This window comes from Panulirus ornatus, chromosome 28 (genome assembly GCF_036320965.1).
Source record: "Panulirus ornatus isolate Po-2019 chromosome 28, ASM3632096v1, whole genome shotgun sequence".
NCBI classification, from domain to species: Eukaryota; Metazoa; Arthropoda; class Malacostraca; order Decapoda; family Palinuridae; genus Panulirus; species Panulirus ornatus.
The window spans coordinates 21,122,940-21,150,269 of record NC_092251.1 but is presented as its reverse complement, the minus strand read 5'-3'; the positions used below and the strand labels follow the sequence as shown (position 1 = coordinate 21,150,269).

Here is a 27,330-nt window from a genome sequence, read left to right as displayed (position 1 = left end):
AGAGTGGTGCGCAGGAGGATGGATGTGCTGGAAATGAGATGTTTGAGGACAATGTGTGGTGTGAGGTGGTTTGATCGAGTAAGTAACGTAAGGGTAAGAGAGATGTGTGGAAATAAAAAGAGCGTGGTTGAGAGAGCAGAAGAGGGTGTTTTGAAATGGTTTGGGCACATGGAGAGAATGAGTGAGGAAAGATTGACCAAGAGGATATATGTGTCGGAGGTGGAGGGAATGAGGAGAAGAGTGAGACCAAATTGGAGGTGGAAAGATGGAGTGAAAAAGGTTTTGTGTGATCGGGGCCTGAACATGTAGGAGGGTGAAAGGAGGGCAAGGAATAGAGTGAATTGGAGCGATGTGGTATACCGGGGTTGATGTGCTGTCAGTGGATTGAATCAGGGCATGTGAATCAGGGCATGTCTGGGGTAAACCATGGAAAGCTGTGTAGGTATGTATATTTGCGTGTGTGGACGTATGTATATACATGTGTATGGGGGTGGGTTGGGCCATTTCTTTCGTCTGTTTCCTTGCGCTACCTCGCAAACGCGGGAGACAGCAGCAGAAAAAAAAAAAAAAAAAATTCTCTTTTTTAATCTCTCCATATCTCTCCTCTGTTTATTCACCCATTTGGTGACATTTCACCATTTCTACTTAAATAGCTATTCTCAAAATTCTGTATTTTTATGAGACTTTATTTTCCTTCACTTATCTTACATTTTGCTCAGAATGTTCAGATGACTTACAAAATTTCCATCAAACAACTTTCTCCTTTTGACCATCCTTTTGACCACCTGTATCTATAGATGGAATTATGTGGTATATGGATTTCTCTTGTACATTACTGAGATTTCAAATGAGTTGGATCAAGTAAAGCTAGATTAATAGCTGTAGTAAGCACCATCTGATGATCAGAGTGAAGAGATAATGGTAAGCTTACAGGGTAATTACTTGAAATTTTCATTTCATGCAGAATGATGACATTTTTTTGATATATTTTTTATCTATATCATGATGTTTGTTCCCCCTGGGAACTCCCTTAAGGGGATGGCCCCAGCAAAAAGGTCTCCATAATTGTTGAGCTCCAGTGCTCTTTCTAAGCTTTTAGTGCCTCACCCGTAAGAGGCCACAGGCTGAGGGCAACTCCAGCACAGTTTTAATGAATGGGTGAAATGAAAAGGTTTGGAAGGATTTTAGTGAAAGTAGTATGAAAGGCAAATGGAAGTACTAAAAGGAGAAATGAAATGGAGAAAGCTTGCTGGACTTTGCAGTGATTAGAAGGTGGATGTATTTTACACTTCGGGAATCAGTTAGACACAGTTGTCATTGTTATGCATGATGATAATATAAGCACTTTTGGATGATGTAAGCATGGACAGTAGGCTGCAAAATTTGATAAGTGACATTTGAATAAAAAGAGATTACTGTAGAGAATTGTCAAGTCACCATATGAATAGAGTAGCTTGAAAATGCTTCCAAGAATGGTATAGAAAAGAGGAATTAAGCAATATGAGAGCGTGATCAAATACAAAAAGGTAATTGGTAAAGAGATGAATAAATATCTAATGCCTCTGCATATAGGCACTAGATATAAGGATGTTTACTCATTTCTGGATGTAGAATACGAGATGAAATTGGGAAAATTTAAGCACGGCCATATAACTACAAAGTTTTGCAGATGAAGGGAAAAGATATGTGGTATATGGGAAATTGCATGATGGAGTGAGGAAGTGAAAAGGTAATCAGAAAGAATCAAAAAGTGTATCAAGTGCTCTTGTAGCAAAGACTTATTTGTGATGAAATCAAAGAACAGCAAGTAAAGAAATATATGTACAAAGTCCTACACATGATGATGGCTCATAAAAGTGTATGGCCATTACATATAGGGAGGAGTGTAATTGATTAGGATATGTACAGGAGAAAGTGGTTGGTCAAGAGGAAGGTGCAGGGTTTGAAAAAGAAGGCAAATGAGAATTGTGGTGAGTGAGTATGAGCAACCTTCATGGAGAATATGAGAATATTTTGGAAGGAAGTTAGCAGTGTGAAAAGACCAAGAGAACGAATTGGAACATCTATGAAAGGGCAAATGGGGAAGTGGTTATGGCGAGATATTAGGTGGAAGAGATGGAGTTAGTTCCTTGAAGGGTTTTGTTTGATAAGTGTGTTTAATGACAAGGTAGCAGATGAGGGGTGTTCAGGTCAGGGAGGTATGCAAAGTGAGAGTCATGGCAAGTGGTTTGGTGAAAAGGACAGATGGTGAAAGCCTTGTATGGGATGAAATGTGGCAATGCAGCAGGAGTGCATGGTATATCAGTTGCATTTGTTGAGAAATGGGTTGGCTGTGTTGTTGTTCAGTTAGTGAGGATTTTCAGTGTTTGGATCATGGTGAGATACCTGAGGATTGGTGGATTGCCTTTATAGGGCCACCGTATAGATGCAAGAGGGATAATGTGCAGGTTTGAATTACAGAGGTAGAAGTTTGTTGGGAGTACCTGGAGAGTTGCATAGGAGAGCGGTGATTGATAGGGTGGTGGCATCCACATACCATCAGACTAGGGAGAAGCAGTGCTGTGTCAGAGGAGTATATGTGAATCAGGTATTTGCTTTGAAGAATTTGTGTGAGTAATACTTAGAGAAACAGAAGGATTTGTTTGGAGCATTGATGGATCTGAAGAAAGCTTATTAGGGTTGATAGTGATTCTTTGTATGTATGGTGTGGGAAGAAAACTATTAGAAACAGTAAGAGGGTAAGGCATATGTATGAGTGGTTCCAGGTGAAGATGGGTCTGTGTTAGGGGTGTCATCATGGCTGTTTGATCTGTTCATGAATGGGTTTATAAAGAAGATGAATGCTAGGATTTTAGGGAGAGGGGTATGACTGCAGTTAGTATTTGGGAATTGTATCAGTTATTGTTTGCTGATGGCATGACATTGGTGGTAGATTTGAGGGTGAAACTGCAGAAGTTGGTGTCTGAGTTTGGGAGATTGTGAAAGGAGAAAGTTCAGAATAAATGTGAGTAAAAGCATTGTAGAGAGACAAGTTAGTTGGGCTATAAGTTTGAATGAAGAAAACCTGGAGGAAGCAAAGTGATTTAGAGACATGGGAGAGTACACAGCAGCTAATGAAACCATGGAAACATGGTTAGTCATATGGTGTGTGAGGGGGGGCAAAGGCCCTAGGAGCATTGAGGAATGTGTGGAGATGGTAGTCACTGTCTGAGAGGTTGAAGAGTTTAGTTCCGACTGTAGGTAGTAGTTCCATCTATCGTCAGGATAGATGGAAGGAATACAATGGAGAATGTAAATGCAAGAGATATAAGGGAAACTGTAATACCTCTTATTAGATCTAGAGGAAGGCAAGCTACTTGTTAGAAATTAATGTTGAGAAAAAATATCCGTAAAGAAGAATACAAGACAATAACAAAAATGAGAGTTGTTAATAACAAAAATGAGAGTTGTTAAGGAGGAGAGATGTAATCATGCTTATCTGTATTCTTCCGGTGTACATGAATTCATTACTTGGGACATGGATATGTGCCAAAGAACTGAATGGATGATATGGAATTGGGGAGAGCTTGTAGTAAAGGTCAGGGTGACAGATATTGTGGTGTGTCCATTATCTGCTCAGTAATTTGATATGGATAGTTCTTTGAGAAACTGTAATTGATAGAGTAAGATTAGAGAAAGATTGAAAGAACTAGGGACTTTTGGATGTTGCTCTATGCAGATGGTAAGATGCCATGGGAGAATTGGAAGTGTGTATTAAATATTTAAAGAAAGTATGATGGGAGTAAAGAAGAGGGAGTTAGAGTGTGATAATATAATTGATAACATGGTGATAGGTTGGAAATACCAAAGTTTCAAGCACATAAAACGTATTCTTTATGCAATAAACACAAGCACAGATTCTTTCTTTTTTCTTTCATGCTATTCGCCATTTCCCGCGTTAGCGAGGTAGTGTTAAGAACAGAGGACTGGGCCTTTGAGGGAATGTCCTCACCTGGTCCCCTTCACTTTACAGAATGTCATAGATTGTGAAGAAAAAGTGTAGATATGGTAATCTTTATTAAAAGGCATTGTTAGCCCACCATGATATATAAGGGTGAAACATATAATTCAAGACATAGAGTGACAGGTAGTGCAAAGTGTTGAAAAGAGTTTCTCAAGACTGTGATGTGGAACGACAAAAGTGGAAAGAAATTCAGATGTTAAAGTAAGGTACAGCATAAAGTAAGGAGTGGTAATAAAAGTGAAGGATGTAATGCTAAGAAGGTTTAAATATGCAGAAAGCATGGATGTGAAATGAGTAATTAACAGAGTGTGTATGATCAAGAAGAGAGGAGAAAGAGATTCTCGATGAGGGAGAAGGAAGGGTAGAATGATAGAGTACATGGCCAAGGTGGGTTCAGGCATTGATGAATAGTAAAAGTTATGGAGTTGCCATCCTATTATTGGGTGTTCCCTGGGAGAACAAGCATCATTGATATAGATGGAAAGTAGATAGGGTAGGGACATGGGAAAGAGGCTCTATTAGTTTTCCTGCTTGATAGTGATAGACAGAGCACTGAATGAAGATGTATGGATATCCTGTCCTTTTGCAGTATATTCTAGTGCCTTTTTGTGAAAAACTAATCCATAAAATAATAATTTCAGGAAATCTCTTCTCTGATTTGGATATTTTTACAGTAAATCTGTTGTACTTATAGCTTCCAACATTGAGACAAAAAATTTGTTTTTGTATTCATGGATACCATCATTTCCTTTATACAAAGATATAAAGTGAAGTGTTTTAGATATCTGGGAGTGGACTTAGCAGCAGATGGAACCATGGAAGCAGATGTGAGTCACAGGGTGGGGGAGGGGGCGAAGGTTCAGGAATCGTTGAAGAATGTGTGGAAGGTGAGAATGTTATCTCGGAGAGCAAAGGTGGGTATGTTTGAAGGAATAGTGGTTCCAACAATGTTATATGGTTGTGAGGCTTGGGCTGTAGATAGGGTTGTGTGGAGGAGGGTGGATGTGTTGGAAATGAAATGATTGAGGACAATATGTGGTGTGAGGTGGTTTAATTGAGTAAGTAATGAAAGAGTAAGAGAGATGTGTGGTAATAAAAAGAGTGTAGTTAAGAGAGCAGAAGAGGGTGTGTTGAAATGGTTTGGATGCATGGAGAGAGTGAGTGAGGAAATATTGACAAAGAGAATATATGTGTCAGAGGTGGAGGGAACAAGGGGGAAGCAGGAGACCAATTTGGAGGTGGAAGGATGGAGTGAAAAAGATTTTGAGCAATCAGGGCCCAAACATAAAGCAAGTACCAAGGCATGTAAAGCATCTGGAGTAAACCATGGAAAGGTCTGTTTGGCCTGGATGTGGAAAAGGAGCTGTGTTTTCGGTGCATTACACATGACAGCTAGAGACTGAGTGTGAACGAATGTGGCCTTTTTTGTCTTTTCCTGGGGCTTCCTTGCTGGAGGGGGGATGCTATTTCATGTGTGGCGGCATGGTGACAGGAATGGATGAAGGCAGCAAGTATGAATATTTACATGTGTATGTATTCCTATGAGTCCACGGGGAAAATGAAACACAATAAGTTCCCAAGTGCATTTTCGTGTAATAATCACATCATCAGGGGAGACACAAGAGAAAAATATAAGTCAGTTGATATACATCGAAGAGATGAAGCTGGGACGCCATTTGGTAAACAAGTGATTGTGAATCACAATCACATGTTTACCAAATGGTATCCTATTTCGTCTCTTTGATGTATATCAACTGACTTATATTTTTCTCTTGTGTCTCCCCTGATGATGTGATTATTACACAAAAGTGCACTTGGGAACTTATCATGTTTCATTTTCCCCGTGGACTCATAGGAATATCTTGAGCACGCGCAATATTGTGATCCTTTCCAATGTGTATGTATGTATATGTCTGTGTATGTATATGTATGTATATGTTGAAATGTATGTGTGTGTATGGGCATTTGTGTATGTACATGTGTATGTGGGTGGGTTGAGCCATTCCTCGTCTGTTTCCTTGCACTACCTTACTGACGTGGGAGACAGCGACTAAGTATAATAAATGAATAAAATATAATGATTATTATATTCACCTGACCTTAGAAGCTTATGTCTCACTTCAGTCTTTCAAGCAAGAAAGCATTGATATACCACTTCATTTTGCTGTAATACAAAAAAGCATGGGTTTAGTTAAAGAATTAGCACACATTCTAGCTTCTCATCTCCCTAAATCTTTCCAGGCTTTTGCAACACATGCTACTTTTTTTGCATCTTTATTTATATCCATCATTCAGTTTATGTTCTGACTTATTATTCATATTTTTACCATTGTGGTCAAATATGGATATCACTTTACTAAGTCCATGCTTTCCAACAGGGAATTATATGACTGACCTGCTCATATATATATATTTTAACATTTATCCATCCATGAATAACTGGCATGTAAAAATGAAATGAAAATGTATTTTGTATTTAGTACCAATTTTAGGTACCATTTGTCACTAAAAATTTCAAGAAATTCCTATTTCATTTTGAAATGGTTTATCAGTGGCCATTTTATGACAGAAATTATGTTTTCACTTGTACTTCAAAGACAAACATGGATACCACTCTATTTTCTCTATCCATATCTCAGATGCCCATTCCCTTTTGGAACTCTTTTCACGGTAAATCATATACAACAACTTTTTGACATGTATCCTACCCAAATATCACCTCAGACTTTAACTAGATGGTAGTTAAATGTATGAAGCTGTTGTGTAATGGTAGGAGAAAATGCCAAAAAGAACATTACCAAAACACAGCATGACACTTTCACAATAGAATATCATGTTAGATAGTAAAGGTATACATTGTCTATCCACCTTTGATATATCTAAATTGTGGCATCCTTTCCAGGTGATTAGTGACCAGCTACGTGATCTGAGCGAGCAACTCAGTCGTATGCGAGGTCATTATGGTGACTCTCTGGCAGCAGCTATAAATATGCAGACTGCTTTCACTCAGTTCCAGATTACTGTTAATGTAAGTGATGTGTAAGAATTCATTAAAGCTGAAGCTTTCAACCATTACCGCATTATATTTATTGTATCATGCTTATGTCATCCTTACATCAAATGAAATACAAAAATTCTTTTATAGAATATAGAGGTTTTTTTACTCGACTCTACTCTTACTAGTACTAATGACAGTAAACATCATCAAATCATTTGAAATTGTCCCCTTACATATCCTCACCCAAGAGATGCTTGACTCCATCCCCCACAAAAATGACAAAAAGGTAATTCGCCAATTTTATTGGTAGCCAGCAAGCCTTTGTCATTGGAAAAGTTTTCACCTTCAAAATCCTTAATTTCTACAGTGGAGTTCTCTAGGGAGCAGCTCATTCTCCAGTCATTTTAGTTTTTTCATATACAGATATCTCTTGATTTACACGTATTTGCTTAAAGCTATTTTTAGAATAACACCCACAATCATTTTGCACATTTTTTATATACAAGGGCTTGAGTTTAGAATTTGTGATTATCATTAGGGTGGCAATGTGGTGGTGTGGCATTGCCAGTGCTGTGCAAGAAGCACATGTACATATGTTGTGGATACAGTCTATAGCCATGGAAAGCTACAGTATTTTCTTCTGTAGTATGTTTTGTCCCTTGCATCATGCCACAAAGGATCTCTTTAAGTTCCTGTTACTAGTGGTGCTAAGAAGCATAACTCCACCACCACTGAGGTTAAGATGGATATGCATAAATGCTATGGGAGAGGTGAATGAACAGCTGATGTTGTACCCTTGGATTTAATAAATCTACTTTATGGCCTGTTTGTGATGGTGCAAAGAAGATCGAGGAGAGTGTCAAGAGTGGAACATTGATCAGTGTACCTAAGATCCATTAACTTTGATTATGGGTAGATTGGAATGAATGTCAAGCACATGGTTTTAATACCAAACATGAAAATATTTACATCAGTATGTTTTTGATACAAGCAAAAGCCCAGAGTATATATATGATGACTTGGCATTAGAAGAAGGAGTAGTGAAGGCATTGCAAGCAAGTGCTGGTTGGTTCATGAAATTTAGGAAATGTTATAATTGCCACAACATAAAGATGATGAGTGAAGTTGCTTCTGCTGATGTTGTTACTCTCAAAAATTCCCTTTGAAAACTCAAGACCTTTTTCAAGGAAGATGGTTTTTCTTCGAAGCAGAGTTTTAACATGGATGAGAACTGATTACTTTGGAAGAAAATGCCTTTGAGAATGTACATTTCCTGTGTAGAGAAGACTGTGCAAGGATTCATAGTTTGTTATTTTGTGTTATCATTAATAGAATGTACTGCACTGTGTGAATATCATAATATTTCATATTTCCTGGTACTCTTACTAATAATGAAACCCCTAAATCTCCATTGATTACATTATTTGACATGTGGTATAAAAGAATATCTTGCTCAGGACAGAGTGTCTGCATCCCCACAGAAATCATGCAACACCATGTTCACTTCCTGCAGACATGTACTCAGCCTACATCCTTCCTAAATCTTGAATGTGGTCACTACTCCCATTCAACAAAGTGCCTTCTGTCCTAGATATCACCTCTGACATACACTTTACATTCACTCCCTACACCTCAAACATTAACATGAAGGCTGTATACATATTCTGTGCCATCAGAACACTTACTGGTGCCAGATTTGGACTAGATAAGGAATCTCTTAGAATCCTATAAAGAGAATTCATCCACACTACCTTTAACTATGCCTGACCTGCCTGGTTTTTCACCCTTTTAAAAGCTAAAATAACAGAATTACAGGTCAGACAACACAGAGCAGCCAGGATAGTCTCCAGTTGTTGAACAACTATAAACGTTTAGCTCATACAAATGAAACGAAAATGCCTCAGATACAGTCTCATCTTAGTTTACTCAGCACTCAATTCTTTCAGCAGCACAAGATCCCTCTCCCACTCAGGGGTGGGCCATTTTGATAGCTGTTTCTTTCCCTACACCTTGAGGCTTTGGAACTCTCTACCCTCTCATGCCTTTCCCAATAGCTATGACTTGTCACAATTTAAAAGACTGTTTTTCACTTCCTCTCTTGCCTTTTGTTTTTACCCTTTCATTAACCTCTCTATATTTTGATTAAGGCTGGGCTTTTATGTGGACTTTTGTTTGTGTCTGGAGCCTCCAACATAAAAGATAAGATTTCATAACATTCCACCAGTCCTAAGTAGAAGTAAAAAGTGTACTACTGTTTCACACTTAAGAAGTCTATGCTGATAGATTCCTTCTACCTTGAGAAACACAAAATTAGCAGAGCAAATACTCACCGTAATGACTTGTCAGGAAGTGAGAATCACCCTCTTAACCTAATTGTAAACTCCACTACACCATACTCATACTTCAAGCATGTGCAGGTTACACTTTTTGAGCTCTGTTCTAGATACCACCCATCTCTCCAACATTACAAACATTGATATATCACAACATCCCTTGTGCTCAAGAAGCAGCCTCCACTGTGAAGACAATGAACGCTTACTTCTTACATGTCAGGCATTCATTCCACAAAAATATGCACACAATGGCACTGCATTTTTTTTACCTTTGTTCCTGTCCAGTGGATGTGGCTGGCATCCTGAGTGGTGCAGGAGTTCCATTGAAGGGGATCCTTTGGCAGAAAAATAAGTAACGTAGGTGTTTATATAGAGGTCCAAGTGGACTGATGCATTACTGGACCCTACCTAATTTTGGTTCCATAACAAGTAAAAAAGTCACCTTCACTGAGATTGTATCATGAGAGTACAATCCTGTGGAAGAACTTCTCACTCCAGAGGCATCCATCCTTTCCATGCAACTGATTTTAACTGAGCCTTGAAACTGCAGAACCCCTGGAATAGGGGTCTTTGAGATTACATGATAATAACAATAATGATAGATAATGTACTGTCAGTAAATTGTAGAATTGTAAGCACCAACTTATCTTTGAAGAAAACTACAGTACTGTTAAGGACTTTCCTGAGATTGGCCATCTAACCATGCTCTTACATATACTGGATTTCTAACATAGGATGTGAACAGTTTTCTGATATTTCCTTTACCTGTATACTGTCTGTCTATCTCTGATGCCCATTCTCAAGAACCTCCATCAAGGGGTGACTATGACAAAAGAGTCTACACTTATCCCTGTCCTCATATGCCTCCTTTGCATACCCATTCCACCTGTGTACTTGAATGTATTCTAATACTTGCCAATGAACAGTTTGTCTACTTTACAATTCTCCAAAAGTGGAACTCTGTCAGTTGGCTGGGTAACTTTAGTAAGTGGACAGTGTTGCATCATAAAAGCTATGATGAGTGGCTAGAAATGTTAAAAACCTAGGATGAGTGACTAGAAATGCTACACCAAGTGTCTGTTGAGTAAATTGCAGCCTCACTGAGTTGTTGGAGAGAGTTTGGTACAGTGTAGTTAAGTTTATTGTGAATAGACAGTGATAATTTATTGAATTTCTGTTGAGTAAGTGGTCATGCAAGATTAGGCATGTTGGGATAGGTTTGTGATACAAATATGTCTTTCATAAATGTTTTCAAAGCTTTTGTATTAAGATGATAATAGATGTTGCATTACTGTACTTATATGGAATCAGATGTTGCTTGTATAGCTGTTCACTTCATTGTTAACGAGTGGATTTTCATGGTACTGATAAGATATTGTGGGACTCTTTAAGGAAGCACAGTCTTTGATCTGCATTACAGTCTAGTTTGATAACCAAAAAAATTACAGAATACACACTGCCCTTTGTAGAGTAATCACAAAATGAAATAAACATGAATAACTTTTTAATTCAGGTAACTCATTACATTATTAAATCAGAGAAACTGTTGATATGTCTTTGATTTGATGCTGCTTACAATGTATTTTAGATGCAGAGGGATCATTCTGACTGGATTTGTAGTGTCTTTCTGATTAGCTAAGGCTAGCAAGTCTACTAGTTATATTCTCTTTATAGACTTATTAATATATCAAAGTATAAGAAGGCTAAAGCTATGAAATGTTATGCTCCTTACCCATTTTGTTATGAATCAATATAATATTTCCTATTCATTCATCTAGATGTTAGAAAAGCGCATCCAGACTTTTGTTACAACAACTACAAAGATGCTGGGACCAGATGATGATTCTGGTGAAATACAAGAAGATTTGGCAGAGCTTGAGAAAAAGTGGTCCACCTTCCAGATGCAAGTTGGACAATCAAAGAAGTCCATAGAGCTTTCCATTGTATTCCACAGGCTGGTTGAAGAAGTAAGTTTAAGAACTTGAGTAATCCTACTAATTTTGCAAATTAGAGATATTGTATGTTGTAAATGTTGGTGTTTGCATGGTGTCTTTGAATATCGATTTTGTGAAGTTTTAGTTCATCAGGAACTCCCTCTAGGGATGGCCATGGCAAGAGTCCATAATTGGTTAACTCCAGTGCCACTTCTTATCCATTAGTGCTTCATCCCTAATGAGCCATAGGCAGAGGGCAACTCTAGTGCAGTGTTTTTGGAAGCTTCTACCTAATATTTCCACCAATTGCTTCTACCTCTTGTATAATGTTCCTGCCTAATACTCCAACCTACAACTTCGACCTAATGTTCCCACCTAATGTTCCTACATACTACTTCTGCCTAATGTTTCTACTTAATGCTCCAGTCTAATTTCTCTTCCTCATGCTTTTGTCTAATACTACTTTTGTCTATTAATCCTACCATTTTGCAAAAAGGCAGGGCTAGCACATAATGCTCACCACAAGAAGGTCTAGAGATTCAAAGAATGAGTCAAGTGTTGTCAAGTATTATGTGTGACAAGGAGCGGTTGTATGTTTAAGGACAGAATAGTGGTACATTGCTAAATAATGGTGAAATAGTGAAAGCAAGCCCAGTTTTTGTATGAAGGTGATGTACTAATGGCTGACATAGAGGATAGTGGATTGTTTTATGATGTGTGTCATGTAAAAGTAAGATTTTTGTTTTGAAAGAGGTGATGCCACAGTGTCATATGTCGTTGATTATTGAAGAATTGTAACCTGTAGATGAGGTTAGGTAGATGGAGGTGTAGTCAGTAAGGATGGTGCAATAATAGGAAAGCTGGGTTGAGAGAAGAGTCATTCCAGCCAAGGAAGAGTAAAATTGAACTGAAAACTTTGGTAAATGAAAGGAAGAATAAGTAAAGAGTGCAAGAAGCTGACAAGAGGGTTAGATTGTCCCCACTTTTTATATATGGATGTGAAACTCAAGCAAATGTAGTTAAGGGTGGGATAAATTAAGAGCTTTAAGTACTAGTAGCTTGCAAAATACATGTAGAATTAGGATAGATACAGAATGTTGGTGTGAAAAAGGTATGTGGTGTTCAAAAAAATTCATTAGAAAGGCACATGAATGAAATGTTTTAGTGTGGTCATTAAGAGCATATGGAAGATGATTCTTTGATCAAGAGGCTATGTAGTAGCATTGTCGAAAGTATAAAGAGGAAAGGCAGGCTGCTAAACGGGTTTATAGACAGAAAGAGAGAATAGATTAGGGCAAGAGATGTTTCAAATGAAATTGCTTGAGAGAGAATTTGAAATCAGTCATTTGGAGCATTTTGTCTCAGAGGTGGTGTGAATGGAAACACTGATCTTAGCTGATGAATCAGGTTGCTGTACAGAGTGAAAAGTAAATGTTTGTAAGTATGGAAGTCCATGCTTTATTTGAACACACTTGGCATGGGTTGCGGAGAAATGTGAATGACTTGAAAGGCTGTATATACCTGGTAAAAGATAGTTAGATGAAATTCACTGTCATTGTCACAGGCAGAAGACTGGGTCAAAGAAGGCAGCAATCTTCTGGTGGATGTGGCAGGTGAATCAGCAAGTATTCAAAGTCCCGGCCAAGCAGAGAAATTAAGATCACGCATTGAGCATTTCCTTCAGCCAGGAGAACAGGCCCAGCAAGAAAGGATAACAAAGATTTCTTCTCTTGCTCTCCAGCTGTATGGTAATGCAGCACCCAAACAGGTCAGTGGATTTTATTGCGTATACATATTTATAGGGGATAGGGGATTAAGAATACTTCCCACGTATTCCCTGCGTGTCGTAGAAGGCGACTAAAAGGGGAGGGAGCGGGGGGCTGGAAATCCTCCCCTCTCTTTTTTTTTTTTTTTTTTTCTTTTTCTTTTTTTCCAAAAGAAGGAACACAGAATTGGGCCAGGTGAGGGTATTCCCTCAAAGGCCCAGTCCTCTGTTCTTAACGCTACCTCGCTAATGCGGGAAATGGTGAATAGTTTGAAAGAAAGAAAAACATATTTATTATGTATTTTTATAAACCTAAAGATAAAACTATGTGTATGTAAAAATAAAATGTCATTCAAATTTAATTTTGTTTACGTGGCAGTGTCTGTTTCATTTATCATTTAGAAATTGTGTGCATGCAGTAATTTGTTTTTTTTAACTATTATTCACCTCCACACTGAACCTTATGAACATCAGAAAGAATATTTGCTCACAAGGTGGTTTAAACCTGTCTTAACCCTCAAAATAGGGTATATCCACCTTAATTTTACCTTCTTTGACTACCATGTTATCTGTGATGTTGGCTGATACTTGTTCACTGGGACCCAACAGCCATGTGAGAATCCTCCTAGGTTTATAACATTTTTGTCTTGATAATGCTAGCGATGTCTCTTGTCCTCCAACTTGCATCACTGGCTTGATCACACTTCTACCTGTTGACCCTTGCTTTTTTCTGAGTGCATTAAGTGGTGAAGGTCCATAGGTGTTTGATACCTACTGGGAACGAAAGGGAGCTCTAAGTTTTTATGCTAGCATTGATGCTAAAGGAACCCACACATAAGATCCCCTTTTCGCTATAGTCTTCCCGGAGAATCCTTGGTGCTTGTGCAGCTGTATGGGGCTTTTAGTTGTTTGGAATCTTGGTGTTTTAGAAACACAAGGTTATCCAGTTCCAGCTTTGGAGAATTTTTACATTTTGCTCAATACCAAAGGGCACAGAATGTCTTTTAGTGGTTGTATCATTTTTAGTACTGTGCAGGTATTGTTATTGGTAATAGATTATTTGGTCAGTTTTTAGACATTTATGAGTATAATCTGTGTTTTCAGTGCTTTTAGCCACCCTCTCACTGTTGTGTATCTTGCTACCTTTAGGAAAAATGAAGTTTGTCTGTAGGGACTTTAGGTTCTCATTGTTTTTAGATGAAACAACATATTTTTACTTTAATGAGTTAAGAGTTCTTCTCAGGTGGCAGGCAGTTTGTGGGCTGGATGATAGCAGGTAATATTTGTATTTTATCCACCTTCATAGTTTTGTGTACAAAGCCCCTCCAGTGTGTCATGGTGACTGTTTTATTTTTCTTTTTGTAATAATTTACTGCGGTTATGATGTTAAAACAATTGCTCAGAAACACAGATTTTTCCTTTCATTGTTTGAGTTGTCTCTTTCTTGGGTGCAACAACAGGGAAGTCACATGATGTTGCTGACCCCAACTGGAAAAATATCAAGCATCTCATCACCCACAGATCTTCATAAAGAGTGTACAGGCATTACTAGGCAAGATGCCAATTTATATGCCACTGTTGAAATCGTTTTTAGAATAACGAAATGGTTTCTATGTAACTGTATTAGTGTTTATATACCTAAATATAAATCATAGGGTGGGGGAGGGGGTGAAAATTCTGGGAGCGTTGAAGAATGTGCGGAAGTCGAGAACATTATCTTGGAAAGCAAAAATGGGTATGTTAGAAGGAATAGTGGTTCCAACAATGTTGTATGGTTGCGAGGCGTGGGCTATGGATAGAGTTGTGCGCAGGAGGGTGGATGTGCTGGAAATGAGATGTTTGAGGACAATATGTGGTGTGAGGTGGTTTGATCAAGTAAGTAATAATAGGGTAAGAGAGATGTGTGGTAATAAAAAAAGTGTGGTTGAGAGAGCAGAAGAGGGTGTTTTGAAGTGGTTTGGTCACATGGAGTGAGTGAGGAAAGATTGGCAAAGAGGATATATGTGTGAGAGGTGGAGGGAACGAGGAGAAGTGGGAGACCAAATTGGAGGTGGAAGGATGGAGTGAAAAAGATTTTGAGTGATTGGAGCCTGAACATGCAGGAGGGTGAAAGGCGTGCAAGGAATAGAGTGAATTGGAATGATGTGGTATACCGGGATCGACGTGCTGTCAATGGATTGAACCAGGGCATGTGAAGTGTCTGGGGTAAACCACGGAAAGTTCTGTGGGGCCTGGATGTGGAAAGGGAGCCGTGGTTTCGGTGCATTATTACATGACAGGTAGAGACTGAATGTGAACGAATGGGGCCTTTGTTGTCTTTTCCTAGCGCTACCTCGCACACATGAGGGGGGAGGGGGTTGTTATTTCATGTGTGGCGAGGTGGCGATGGGAATGAATAAAGGCAGACAGTATGAATTATGTACATGTGTATATATGTATATGTCTGTGTGAATATATATATATATATATATATATATATATATATATATATATATATTTTTTTTTTTTTGCTTTGTCGCTGTCTCCCGCGTTTGCGAGGTAGCGCAAGGAAACAGACGAAAGAAATGGCCCATCCCACCCCCATACACATGTATATACATACGTCCACACACGCAAATATACATACCTACACAGCTTTCCATGGTTTACCCCAGTCGCTTCACATGCCTTGATTCAATCCACTGACAGCACGTCATATATATATATATATATATATATATATATATATATATATATATATATATATATATATATATATATAAAGTGCGTAAGACAAGGGAGCAAATGGGAACTTCAGTGAAGGGCGCAAATGGGGAGGTGATAAACAAGTAGTGGTGATGTGAGAAGGAGATGGAGTGAGTATTTTGAAGGTTTGTTGAATGTGTTTGATGATAGAGTGGCAGATATAGGGTGTTTTGGTCGAGGTGGTGTGCAAAGTGAGAGGGTTAGGGAAAATGATTTGGTAAACAGAGAAGAGGTAGTGAAAGCTTTGCGGAAGATGAAAGCCGGCAAGGCAGCAGGTTTGGATGGTATTGCAGTGGAATTTATTAAAAAAGGGGGTGACTGTATTGTTGACAGGTTGGTAAGGTTATTTAATGTATGTATGACTCATGGTGAGGTGCCTGAGGATTGGCGGAATGCGTGCATAGTGCCATTGTACAAAGGCAAAGGGGATAAGAGTGAGTGCTCAAATTACAGAGGTATAAGTTTGTTGAGTATTCCTGGTAAATTATATGGGAGGGTATTGATTGAGAGGGTGAAGGCATGTACAGAGCATCAGATTGGGGAAGAGCAGTGTGGTTTCAGAAGTGGTAGAGGATGTGTGGATCAGGTGTTTGCTTTGAAGAATGTATGTGAGAAATACTTAGAAAAGCAAATGGATTTGTATGTAGCATTTATGGATCTGGAGAAGGCATATGATAGAGTTGATAGAGATGCTCTGTGGAAGGTATTAAGAATATATGGTGTGGGAGGAAAGTTGTTAGAAGCAGTGAAAAGTTTTTATCGAGGATGTAAGGCATGTGTACGTGTAGGAAGAGAGGAAAGTGATTGGTTCTCAGTGAATGTAGGTTTGCGGCAGGGGTGTGTGATGTCTCCATGGTTGTTTAATTTGTTTATGGATGGGGTTGTTAGGGAGGTAAATGCAAGAGTTTTGGAAAGAGGGGCAAGTATGAAGTCTGTTGTGGATGAGAGAGCTTGGGAAGTGAGTCAGTTGTTGTTCGCTGATGATACAGCGCTGGTGGCTGATTCATGTGAGAAACTGCAGAAGCTGGTGACTGAGTTTGGTAAAGTGTGTGAAAGAAGAAAGTTAAGATTAAATGTGAATAAGAGCAAGGTTATTAGGTACAGTAGGGTTGAGGGTCAAGTCAATTGGGAGGTGAGTTTGAATGGAGAAAAACTGGAGGAAGTGAAGTGTTTTAGATATCTGGGAGTGGATCTGGCAGCGGATGGAACCATGGAAGTGGAAGTGGATCATAGGGTGGGGGAGGGGGCGAAAATTCTGGGGGCCTTGAAGAATGTGTGGAAGTCGAGAACATTATCTTGGAAAGCAAAAATGGGTATGTTTGAAGGAATAGTGGTTCCAACAATGTTGTATGGTTGCGAGGCGTGGGCTATGGATAGAGTTGTGCGCAGGAGGATGGATGTGCTGGAAATGAGATGTTTGAGGACAATGTGTGGTGTGAGGTGGTTTGATCGAGTGAGTAACGTAAGGGTAAGAGAGATGTGTGGAAATAAAAAGAGCGTGGTTGAGAGAGCAGAAGAGGGTGTTTTGAAGTGGTTTGGGCACATGGAGAGAGTGAGTGAGGAAAGATTGACCAAGAGGATATATGTGTCGGAGGTGGAGGGAACGAGGAGAAGAGGGAGACCAAATTGGAGGTGGAAAGATGGAGTGAAAAAGATTTTGAGTGATTGGAGCCTGAACATGCAGGAGGGTGAAAGGCGTGCAAGGAATAGAGTGAATTGGAATGATGTGGTATACCGGGATCGACATGCTGTCAATGGATTGAACCAGGGCATGTGAAGTGTCTGGGGTAAACCACGGAAAGTTCTGTGGGGCCTGGATGTGGAAAGGGAGCCGTGGTTTCGGTGCATTATTACATGACAGGTAGAGACTGAATGTGAACGAATGGGGCCTTTGTTGTCTTTTCCTAGCGCTACCTCGCACACATGAGGGGGGAGGGGGTTGTTATTTCATGTGTGGCGAGGTGGCGATGGGAATGAATAAAGGCAGACAGTATGAATTATGTACATGTGTATATATGTATATGTCTGTGTGAATATATATATATATATTTCATACTATTCGCCATTTCCCGCATTAGCGAGGTAGCGTTAAGAACAGAGGACTGGGCCTTTTAGGGAATATCCTCACCAGGCCCCCTTCTCTGTTCCTTCTTTTGGAAAATAAAAAAGAAAAAAAATTGAGAGGGGGAGGATTTCCAGCCCCCCGCTCCCTTCCCTTTTAGTCGCCTTCTACGACACGCAGGGAATACGTGGGAAGTATTCTTTCTCCCCTATCCCCAGGGATAATACATATATACATATATATATACATTTTTTTTTTTTTTTTTTTTTTTTTTTTTTATACTTTGTCGCTGTCTCCCGCGTTTGCGAGGTAGCGCAAGGAAACAGACGAAAGAAATGGCCCAACCCCCCCCCATACACATGTACATACACACGTCCACACACGCAAATATACATACCTACACAGCTTTCCATGGTTTACCCCAGACGCTTCACATGCCTTGCTTCAATCCACTGACAGCACGTCATATATATAATATATATATATATTTTTTTTTTTTTTCCTTTACATATGGGTAGTTACCATTCACTCCACAATTTCATACCCTCTTCATCTCAAACATGATATGTGACATCACATCAAATACGTCACACAGCCCTGTATTCTTCTCCATTTTTTTTTTTTTTCCTTTACATATGGGTAGTTACCATTCACTCCACAATTTCATACCCTCTTCATCTCAAACATGATATGTGACATCACATCAAATACGTCACACAGCCCTGTATTCTTCTCCATTTTTTTTTTTTTTCCTTTACATATGGGTAGTTACCATTCACTCCACAATTTCATACCCTCTTCATCTCAAACATGATATGTGACATCACATCAAATACGTCACACAGCCCTGTATTCTTCTCCATTTTTTTTTTTTTTCCTTTACATATGGGTAGTTACCATTCACTCCACAATTTCATACCCTCTTCATCTCAAACATGATATGTGACATCACATCAAATACGTCACACAGCCCTGTATTCTTCTCCATTTTTTTTTTTTTTCCTTTACATATGGGTAGTTACCATTCACTCCACAATTTCATACCCTCTTCATCTCAAACATGATATGTGACATCACATCAAATACGTCACACAGCCCTGTATTCTTCTCCATTTTTTTTTTTTTTCCTTTACATATGGGTAGTTACCATTCACTCCACAATTTCATACCCTCTTCATCTCAAACATGATATGTGACATCACATCAAATACGTCACACAGCCCTGTATTCTTCTCCATTTTTTTTTTTTTTCCTTTACATATGGGTAGTTACCATTCACTCCACAATTTCATACCCTCTTCATCTCAAACATGATATGTGACATCACATCAAATACGTCACACAGCCCTGTATTCTTCTCCATTTTTTTTTTTTTTCCTTTACATATGGGTAGTTACCATTCACTCCACAATTTCATACCCTCTTCATCTCAAACATGATATGTGACATCACATCAAATACGTCACACAGCCCTGTATTCTTCTCCATTTTTTTTTTTTTTCCTTTACATATGGGTAGTTACCATTCACTCCACAATTTCATACCCTCTTCATCTCAAACATGATATGTGACATCACATCAAATACGTCACACAGCCCTGTATTCTTCTCCATTTTTTTTTTTTTTCCTTTACATATGGGTAGTTACCATTCACTCCACAATTTCATACCCTCTTCATCTCAAACATGATATGTGACATCACATCAAATACGTCACACAGCCCTGTATTCTTCTCCATTTTTTTTTTTTTTCCTTTACATATGGGTAGTTACCATTCACTCCACAATTTCATACCCTCTTCATCTCAAACATGATATGTGACATCACATCAAATACGTCACACAGCCCTGTATTCTTCTCCATTTTTTTTTTTTTTCCTTTACATATGGGTAGTTACCATTCACTCCACAATTTCATACCCTCTTCATCTCAAACATGATATGTGACATCACATCAAATACGTCACACAGCCCTGTATTCTTCTCCATTTTTTTTTTTTTTCCTTTACATATGGGTAGTTACCATTCACTCCACAATTTCATACCCTCTTCATCTCAAACATGATATGTGACATCACATCAAATACGTCACACAGCCCTGTATTCTTCTCCATTTTTTTTTTTTTTCCTTTACATATGGGTAGTTACCATTCACTCCACAATTTCATACCCTCTTCATCTCAAACATGATATGTGACATCACATCAAATACGTCACACAGCCCTGTATTCTTCTCCATTTTTTTTTTTTTTTGCTTTGTCGCCGTCTCCCGCGCTTGCGAGGTAGCGCAAGGAAACAGACGAAAGAAAATGGCCCAACCCACCCCCATACACATGCATATACACCCACGTCCACACACGCAAACATACACACCTATACATCTCAATGCACACATATACACACACACACAGACACACACATATATACCCATGCACACAATTCACACTGTCTGCCCCTATTCATTCCCATCGCCACCCCGCCACACATGGAATACCATCCCCCCCCCCCCCTCATGTGTGCGGGGCAGCGCTAGGAAAAGACAACAAAGGCCCCACTCGTTCACACTCAGTCTCCAGCTGTCATGCAATAATATAATGCCCGAAACCACAGCTCCCCTTCCACATCCAGGCCCCACACAGCCCTCCACGGTCCACCCCAGATGCTTCACACGCCCCGACTCAACCCACAGACAGCACGTCAACCCCGGTACACCACACCGATCCAACTCACTCCATTCCCTGCCCTCCCCTCACCCTCCCGCACGTTGAGGCCCCGATCACTCAAAATCCCCCCCACTCCATCTTTCCACCCCCAATCCGGTCCCCCACCTCTCCTCGCTCCCCCCACCTCCGACACACACATCCTCCCGGTCAATCTCTCCTCACTCATTCTCTCCATGTGCCCAAACCACCCCAAAACACCCTCCTCTGCTCCCTCAACCACACTCCCCCTATTTCCACACACCTCTCTCACCCCCACATCACTCACTCAACAAAACCACCCCACACCACACATTGTCCTCAAACATCTCATTTGTCGCTGTCTCCCGCATTAGCGAGGCAGCACAAGGAAACAGACGAAAGAATGGGCCAACCCACCCACACCAACATGTATATACATACACGTCCACACATGCACATATACACACCCATACACCTCAATGCACACATATATAAACACACAAAGACATACACATATACACATATGTACACAATTCACACTGTCTGCCCCTATTCATATCCATCACCACCCCGCCACACATGAAATGATAACCCTCCCCACATGTGCACATATATATATATATATATATATATATATATATATATATATATATATATATATATATATTTTTTTTTTTTATACTTTGTCGCTGTCTCCCGCGTTTGCGAGGTAGCGCAAGGAAACAGACGAAAGAAATGGCCCAACCCCCCCCCATACACATGTACATACACACGTCCACACACGCAAATATACATACCTACACAGCTTTCCATGGTTTACATATATATATATATATATATATATATGTATACGTTGAGATGTATGGGTATGTATATTTACGTGTGTGGACGTGTATGTATATACATGTGTATGTGGATGGGTTGGGCCATTCTTTCGTCTGTTTTCTTGTGCTACCTCGCTAACGCGGTAGACAGCGACAATGCAAAATAAATATAAATAATTCCTAAATGGTTTTATTGATCTTCCCTGCCTGAGGTTACACTGTGAGGGAAAAATCACTTTTAAGCCAGGCTGTATCATAGTAAGTTCATGAAACATAGTACAGGCTCATCAAAGAACTTCTTGCTTTGAAGGAGTCCATCCTGTCCCTGCTACTGAGTATAGCTTACCCTTGGAGATGCAGGAGCCCCTGGAAAAAGGGCCCCAGGGTAACACCAGGACCCTTTCAGAAAGGGGTCCTTGGATAAATACAGATACATTTTCTGGATCATAGCTGCAACATAAGGGTAAATGATCCTAGTTGCTAAGCTACTGGTAGCACAACCTTAGTGCAGGTATCCAATCCCTCTGCAAGATTCCCCATAATTTCTTAGAGAGTTGGCACTGTATGAGAATGTTCACATTTGAGAAAATTAAGCAGATATATTAAAGAAAGTGCGAAGAATGCTAAAATGCCCTCTATATAATATGTGCCCTTCTACTCAGAGACAGTACCAGTCTGTTAGGATATATTTCTGGGACATTCTTATAGAATCTGAAAAATCATTTGTAACCAAATGAGCATGTTTAGAGTTATCCTCTAGTCTTCATCATGACAAGAATAGAGCTATAACACAACAGTAGCATTGTAGGAGAATGCTTTGCAGGAGCCTTTGTCAGTTGGATATGTCATTGATTTTGCAGCCTTGCTTAGACCACTGAGATTACTTGTTTGTAGGGAAACTATATTTTTTCATAAAGAAACCTATAGGTTTATCACACTATAGAATGGAGGTTTCAAACGTCCTTGATCTTATACAATCTTTTGGTTTTACAGGGATTATACCTCTGAACTGTTTTCTTGTGGCAACTCTCTTCCATATATATTTGGAATTTGAAGAATGATAATGAGATTCATAGTCCCTAGATATAGAACACTGTTGATATTTAAAGATCTCCCATATGCAAAGTTTCCTGTGGAAAATTTTGTGGCTAAATCTAGGATTTTATCTACTGTACACTGTACACTGGAGTATTTTTCCTTTGAAACAACTTTTTTTGTGTCAAGACTATTAAAGATTTCAGTTTTCTCACAAAATATTTCCTATGAGAATGTATGTGTCCTTACCCAGGCTTCTTGAATCCTTTATCATCAGGAAACATTTTATATTTACCCTGTAGGAAGTGACAGGCATCCACTGTTCAGGAAAGTGCTACCACATGGATATTGGAAAGGATAATGATGGCAGCACAGTGAGCTAGCACCATGCCATTTATCATGTACCCTCCCCAGGTCTAGGTTGCCTTTTTTTTTTTTTCCTTTACATATGGGTAGTTACCATTCACTCCACAATTTCATACCCTCTTCATCTCAAACATGATATGTGACATCACATCAAATACGTCACACAGCCCTGTATTCTTCTCCATTTTTTTTTTTTTTCTACAAAAATCATGGCACACTTTGATTTAGATCGTCCAGTGCCAAATTGGACTGGTGCCACCTTTGAGATAGCCTGGAAGGTTTCCAGGTCCTCTTTTGGATGATGTCATGTAACTGGAACCAACTCTACTCTTCCAGATACCTCTCCCACACCTGGCTTTTCTCTCTTCATTTCTACTAAATTTATATCATATCTAACCTTCTCTATAGAACACTATCTTTCAGCTTCCTGTCCTTATCTTTTTCTTCTTTATGAAACTCATCTTTCCAAGGCTGCATCCTCTCTATACACTCAGATCCAGAAATCAAATCTCTGCTATTGTCCTTTCTGTTCCTTTAGTGGCATTAGCAGCTACTGTTATAAAAAGATTCCCATTGCTTGTCTCATGGATCTTGAGTCTCCCCAGTTTAATGTATTCTGGCTCAAAATTTATCTTTCCTTTACTGTATAACTTTGCTGATATGTTTTATACATTTCCCTCAATCTCTCCATCTATTTACAACTCTTCAGCTATTTGACTTTTTGCCACAAGACATGGCTCTCTTCTCATCCATGTGCTGACTTCCTCTATCCAGGGGATTTCAGTGTACACCACAGGGATTGGTTAGGCCCTGCCCAAGATGATCCTGGCAGAACTGAGGCCTTTTCTTGTTCCTTCCTTCACTATCTGGAACAGATGATCAAATGCATAGCACAAGTTTCCAGCTGTTAACCACTCTTCTATCACACTTTACCTCTTTCTTTCACTTTTGAACCCTCTTAATATGAGTACACTTTTTATACCCCTTTGGGGTTCTCCAACTAGTTGTATTTCAGTCTCTTCTGATTGGGCATGCCCACCCTCAGTACCCCTCCATGTGTAGCTGCTTAACTGATGCTTCCAGGAATGGTTGTTGCTTTTTTGTCTGGGATTCCCCTTTGTTGTGTTGAACTCATACAGGAGGTTATATTGGCTGGGATGGATTCTTACATCCCATCTTCCGCTATATCTTTCTTCACCAATCATGGTTTTATCACTCCTGCTCTGATGCCTGTTGCATCAGAGATGGAGCATGCCATGCCATGAAACTCTTCCAATCCCCAGAATCTCACTCCACTTTCATATCTATTCATAATCACTGTAGAGCTGTTCATTTAAAGTCAAGCATGCCTTCATAAAAGGAGTGTGCTGATATGACATCTACTGATAGATCAGAGATAGATCTCTCAGATCTTTAACCAAGAAATGTTTCCATTATCTTCTGTAATTCAACCTCTCCTTGGATTTTGCAGTGCTGTGTCTACTGGTGATCTATGTTCCCATGTGACTCATCTCTGGTCCTCCTTTCTGAGGGATTTTATTGAGAAAGGGGAAAGTTGACAATAAATTTGAAAAACAAGGTTATGAGGTTCAGCAAGGCTGAGGGACAAGTCTGTTGGGATATAAGTTTGAATGGAGAAAAGTTGGAGGAATTAGTGTTTTAGATATCTGCGAGTGGCTTCGACAGTAAATGGAACCATAGAAGTGGAAGTGAGTCATAGTGTGGGGAAGGGGACAAAGGTTCTGGGAGCAGTGAAGAATGTGTGGAAAGAGAAAGTTATTTTGGAGAGCAAAAACAGGTATGTATGAAAGAATAGTAGCTCCAACAATAGTATATGATTATGAGGCATGGGCTATACATAGGGTTGTGCAGAAGAGGGTGGATGTGTTGGAAGTGAAATGTTTGAGGACACTATGTAGTGTGAGGTGGTTTGATTGAGTAAGCAATGAAAGGGTAAGAGAGAGGCATGGTAAAAAAAATTGTGGTTGAGAGAGCAGAAGAGGGTGTGTTAAAATGGTTTGGACATATGGAGAGAATGAGTGAGGAAAGGTTGACAAGGAGACAAAGAAGATATATGTGTCAGAAGTGGAGAGAACAAGGAGAAGCAGCAGACCAGATTGAAGGTGGAAGGATGGAGTAAGAAAAATTTTGAGCGATTGGGGCCTGAACATGCAGGAAGGTGAAAGGCATGCATGGAATATTGTGAGTTGAAAAGATGTGGTATACTGGGGTCAACATGCCATCATTGGACTGAACCAGGGCATGTGAAACATCTGGGTAAACTATAGAAAGGTCTGTGTAGCCTGGATATGGATAGGAAGCTGTACTTTTGGTGCATTACACATGACAGCAAGATAATGGATGAGAATGTATGTGGCCTTTTTACATATCCCTCCTGGCACTACCTCGCTGATGCAGGGGGGTGGTGATGCTGTTTCCTGTGGGGTGGGGTGGCACCGGGAGTGGATATAGGCAAGTAAGTATGAATGTTTACATGTGTATGTATGTAATATTATTTATTTATTATACTTGATCACTGTTTCCCGTGTCAGCAAGGTATTGCTAGGAAACAGACGAAGAAAGGCCCATCCAACAGTTTCTGTGTGGAAAGCAGCCTCTTGAGGATTGATCATTATGATACCTTCTTCCCTTGAACAGCTTAGCTGTGGAATTTTCTCCTTTCTTTTGTCTGTCCCTCCTCCTGTAACCTTTTTACCCTTAAGAGTCAGTTCTACAGACACCTGCAGAGCCCTGATTAATTCTGCATTCTTTTTCTCTCAAGTTATCCCACTTACCTAAGACAGCCTTTTTTTAACTGGAGCATTTTTTGCCTGTTTTATATCAGTCATAATAAAAGGAAAGAAGTCAGTTCTTCTTTCACAACCAAAGCTGTCCGATAGAGCCCATAATTAAAGGAAAGAGGCTTTTACCCTGACTTTTTATGGAAACTCTTACTTCTTGAGACTGATAAAGGAGGGAGGGGGTCTATAGTGTTCAGCTTCTCCATACATTTGGTTGACCTCCGTTGTGTAGCACCTCTTTCAGAAGAGACAATTTTAGAGTGAAGACCAATTTGATGCTGAGGTTGCTGTTTTCTCCTAAAGTCTTTTTCATGGGTTTTTCTTATGGTCTCTTCTCTTTTATTGTAGAATGCTCTTTCATGATTGAAGGGGATTATCTGGAGGTGGATAGTTTATTATGTGGATAGAGACAAGGAGGCAATATCAACATAATCATACCAAAGATGCCATGATCCTGGATGGTGTGTATGGTTGTTTGGGAACTGTGAATAAGCATTAGCCAGCCTCATATATATTATGTTGATAAATAAGGTGAAATTAAATTCTTTTGGGTTGCACTCTGTTTTAGGGTATGGGTGATCAAAATGGTGTTTGATATGTTCATAGCTTGGATGATGGAGATGATTTTCAGGGTCTTTTAGAAAGGAACAATTCTCCTTAATGCTGGGAGTCAAACAGAGAATATTAGATAAATCAGTGTCTTTTTGTAGATAATATTGATCTGGTGACATATACTAGATGGAAACTACTGAAACGGTTGACAGAATTTAGGAGAGTGGGTAGAAACAGAAAGTTGAGAGTGAATGTGAACAAAAAGAAGGTAATGAGATGCAGCAGGTGGTAACGGGATGGATTGAGAGTAAAATTAAATGAAGAGGAACTTGAGGAAATGGTGTGCTTTAGCTTCTGATAATAGACATGGCAGTAGATTGAGGAAGGGGCAAGTGATCTGGTTGCATTAAAAGCTATGTGGAATAGAAGATCAGTGTCTGTAAGGGCAGAGATGAACATGTCTAAAGCTATAGAAGACATAGCAGTGTTGTATGGATGTTTCTTGAACCTTGAGTGCAAAAGAAAGGATGAGGTTAGATGTGCTGCATATGAAATAGTTGAAGATGATTTGGGGTGTAAAGCAGGTTGATTGTGTAGGAAATAACATTGCCAGAGAAGTTTGATAGTGATTTAAGGCTGATTGAAATGGCCAACTAGGGTGTGCTGAAATGATTTGGATGCATAGAAAAGATGAATGAAAAAAGACGGACAGAGATGATCAATATGTCAGAATTTGTTGGAGCTAGGAGGGGAGAGTGACAAAGAGGAAATAGAAAAGTGAAGACTGAGATGTTGGGGAGTGAACGTTTAGGAGGGTGAGAGGTATGCATTGGATAGAATGAGTTTGCCTGGTTAAGATGGTAAAGGCTATTAGGTGAAAGGGAAGTGAGTCTGAATTCCCCATAAATAAGTACTCTCTCCAGTGTGATGAAATTGAACTTTAAAACCAACTATAATTGCTTTATAATGCCTCATTATTATCATTTTAAAATTACAGTGGAAGAACTACCTTCAACAAAGATAAATAATGTAAATATTTCATTGTACAGAGAGGCAGTCTGTTTGTAATCTTGAAAAATAATGAGAGATTTCAATTGTTACTTGAATTTTTACTGTCAGTACCTTTGGTATATATTACTTGATTTAACTTCTTGAAATAATTTGCAACTATAGCCCTAGGGTATACATGGACAGTAGGGCACAGCAAGAGCAGGCCTTGATTGATCCTTGAC

General features: G+C 39.3%; 1 protein-coding gene across 1 annotated transcript in view; it reads left to right on the top strand.

Moving 5' to 3' along the window:
• LOC139757885 (uncharacterized) overlaps positions 1-27,330 on the top strand; it is a 686,077-nt gene that overhangs the window by 401,006 nt on the left and 257,741 nt on the right. Inside the window, 3 exon segments of the mRNA XM_071678807.1 lie at positions 6,906-7,031; positions 11,113-11,301; positions 12,833-13,036. Coding sequence (XP_071534908.1) covers positions 6,906-7,031; positions 11,113-11,301; positions 12,833-13,036 — 519 coding nt within the window.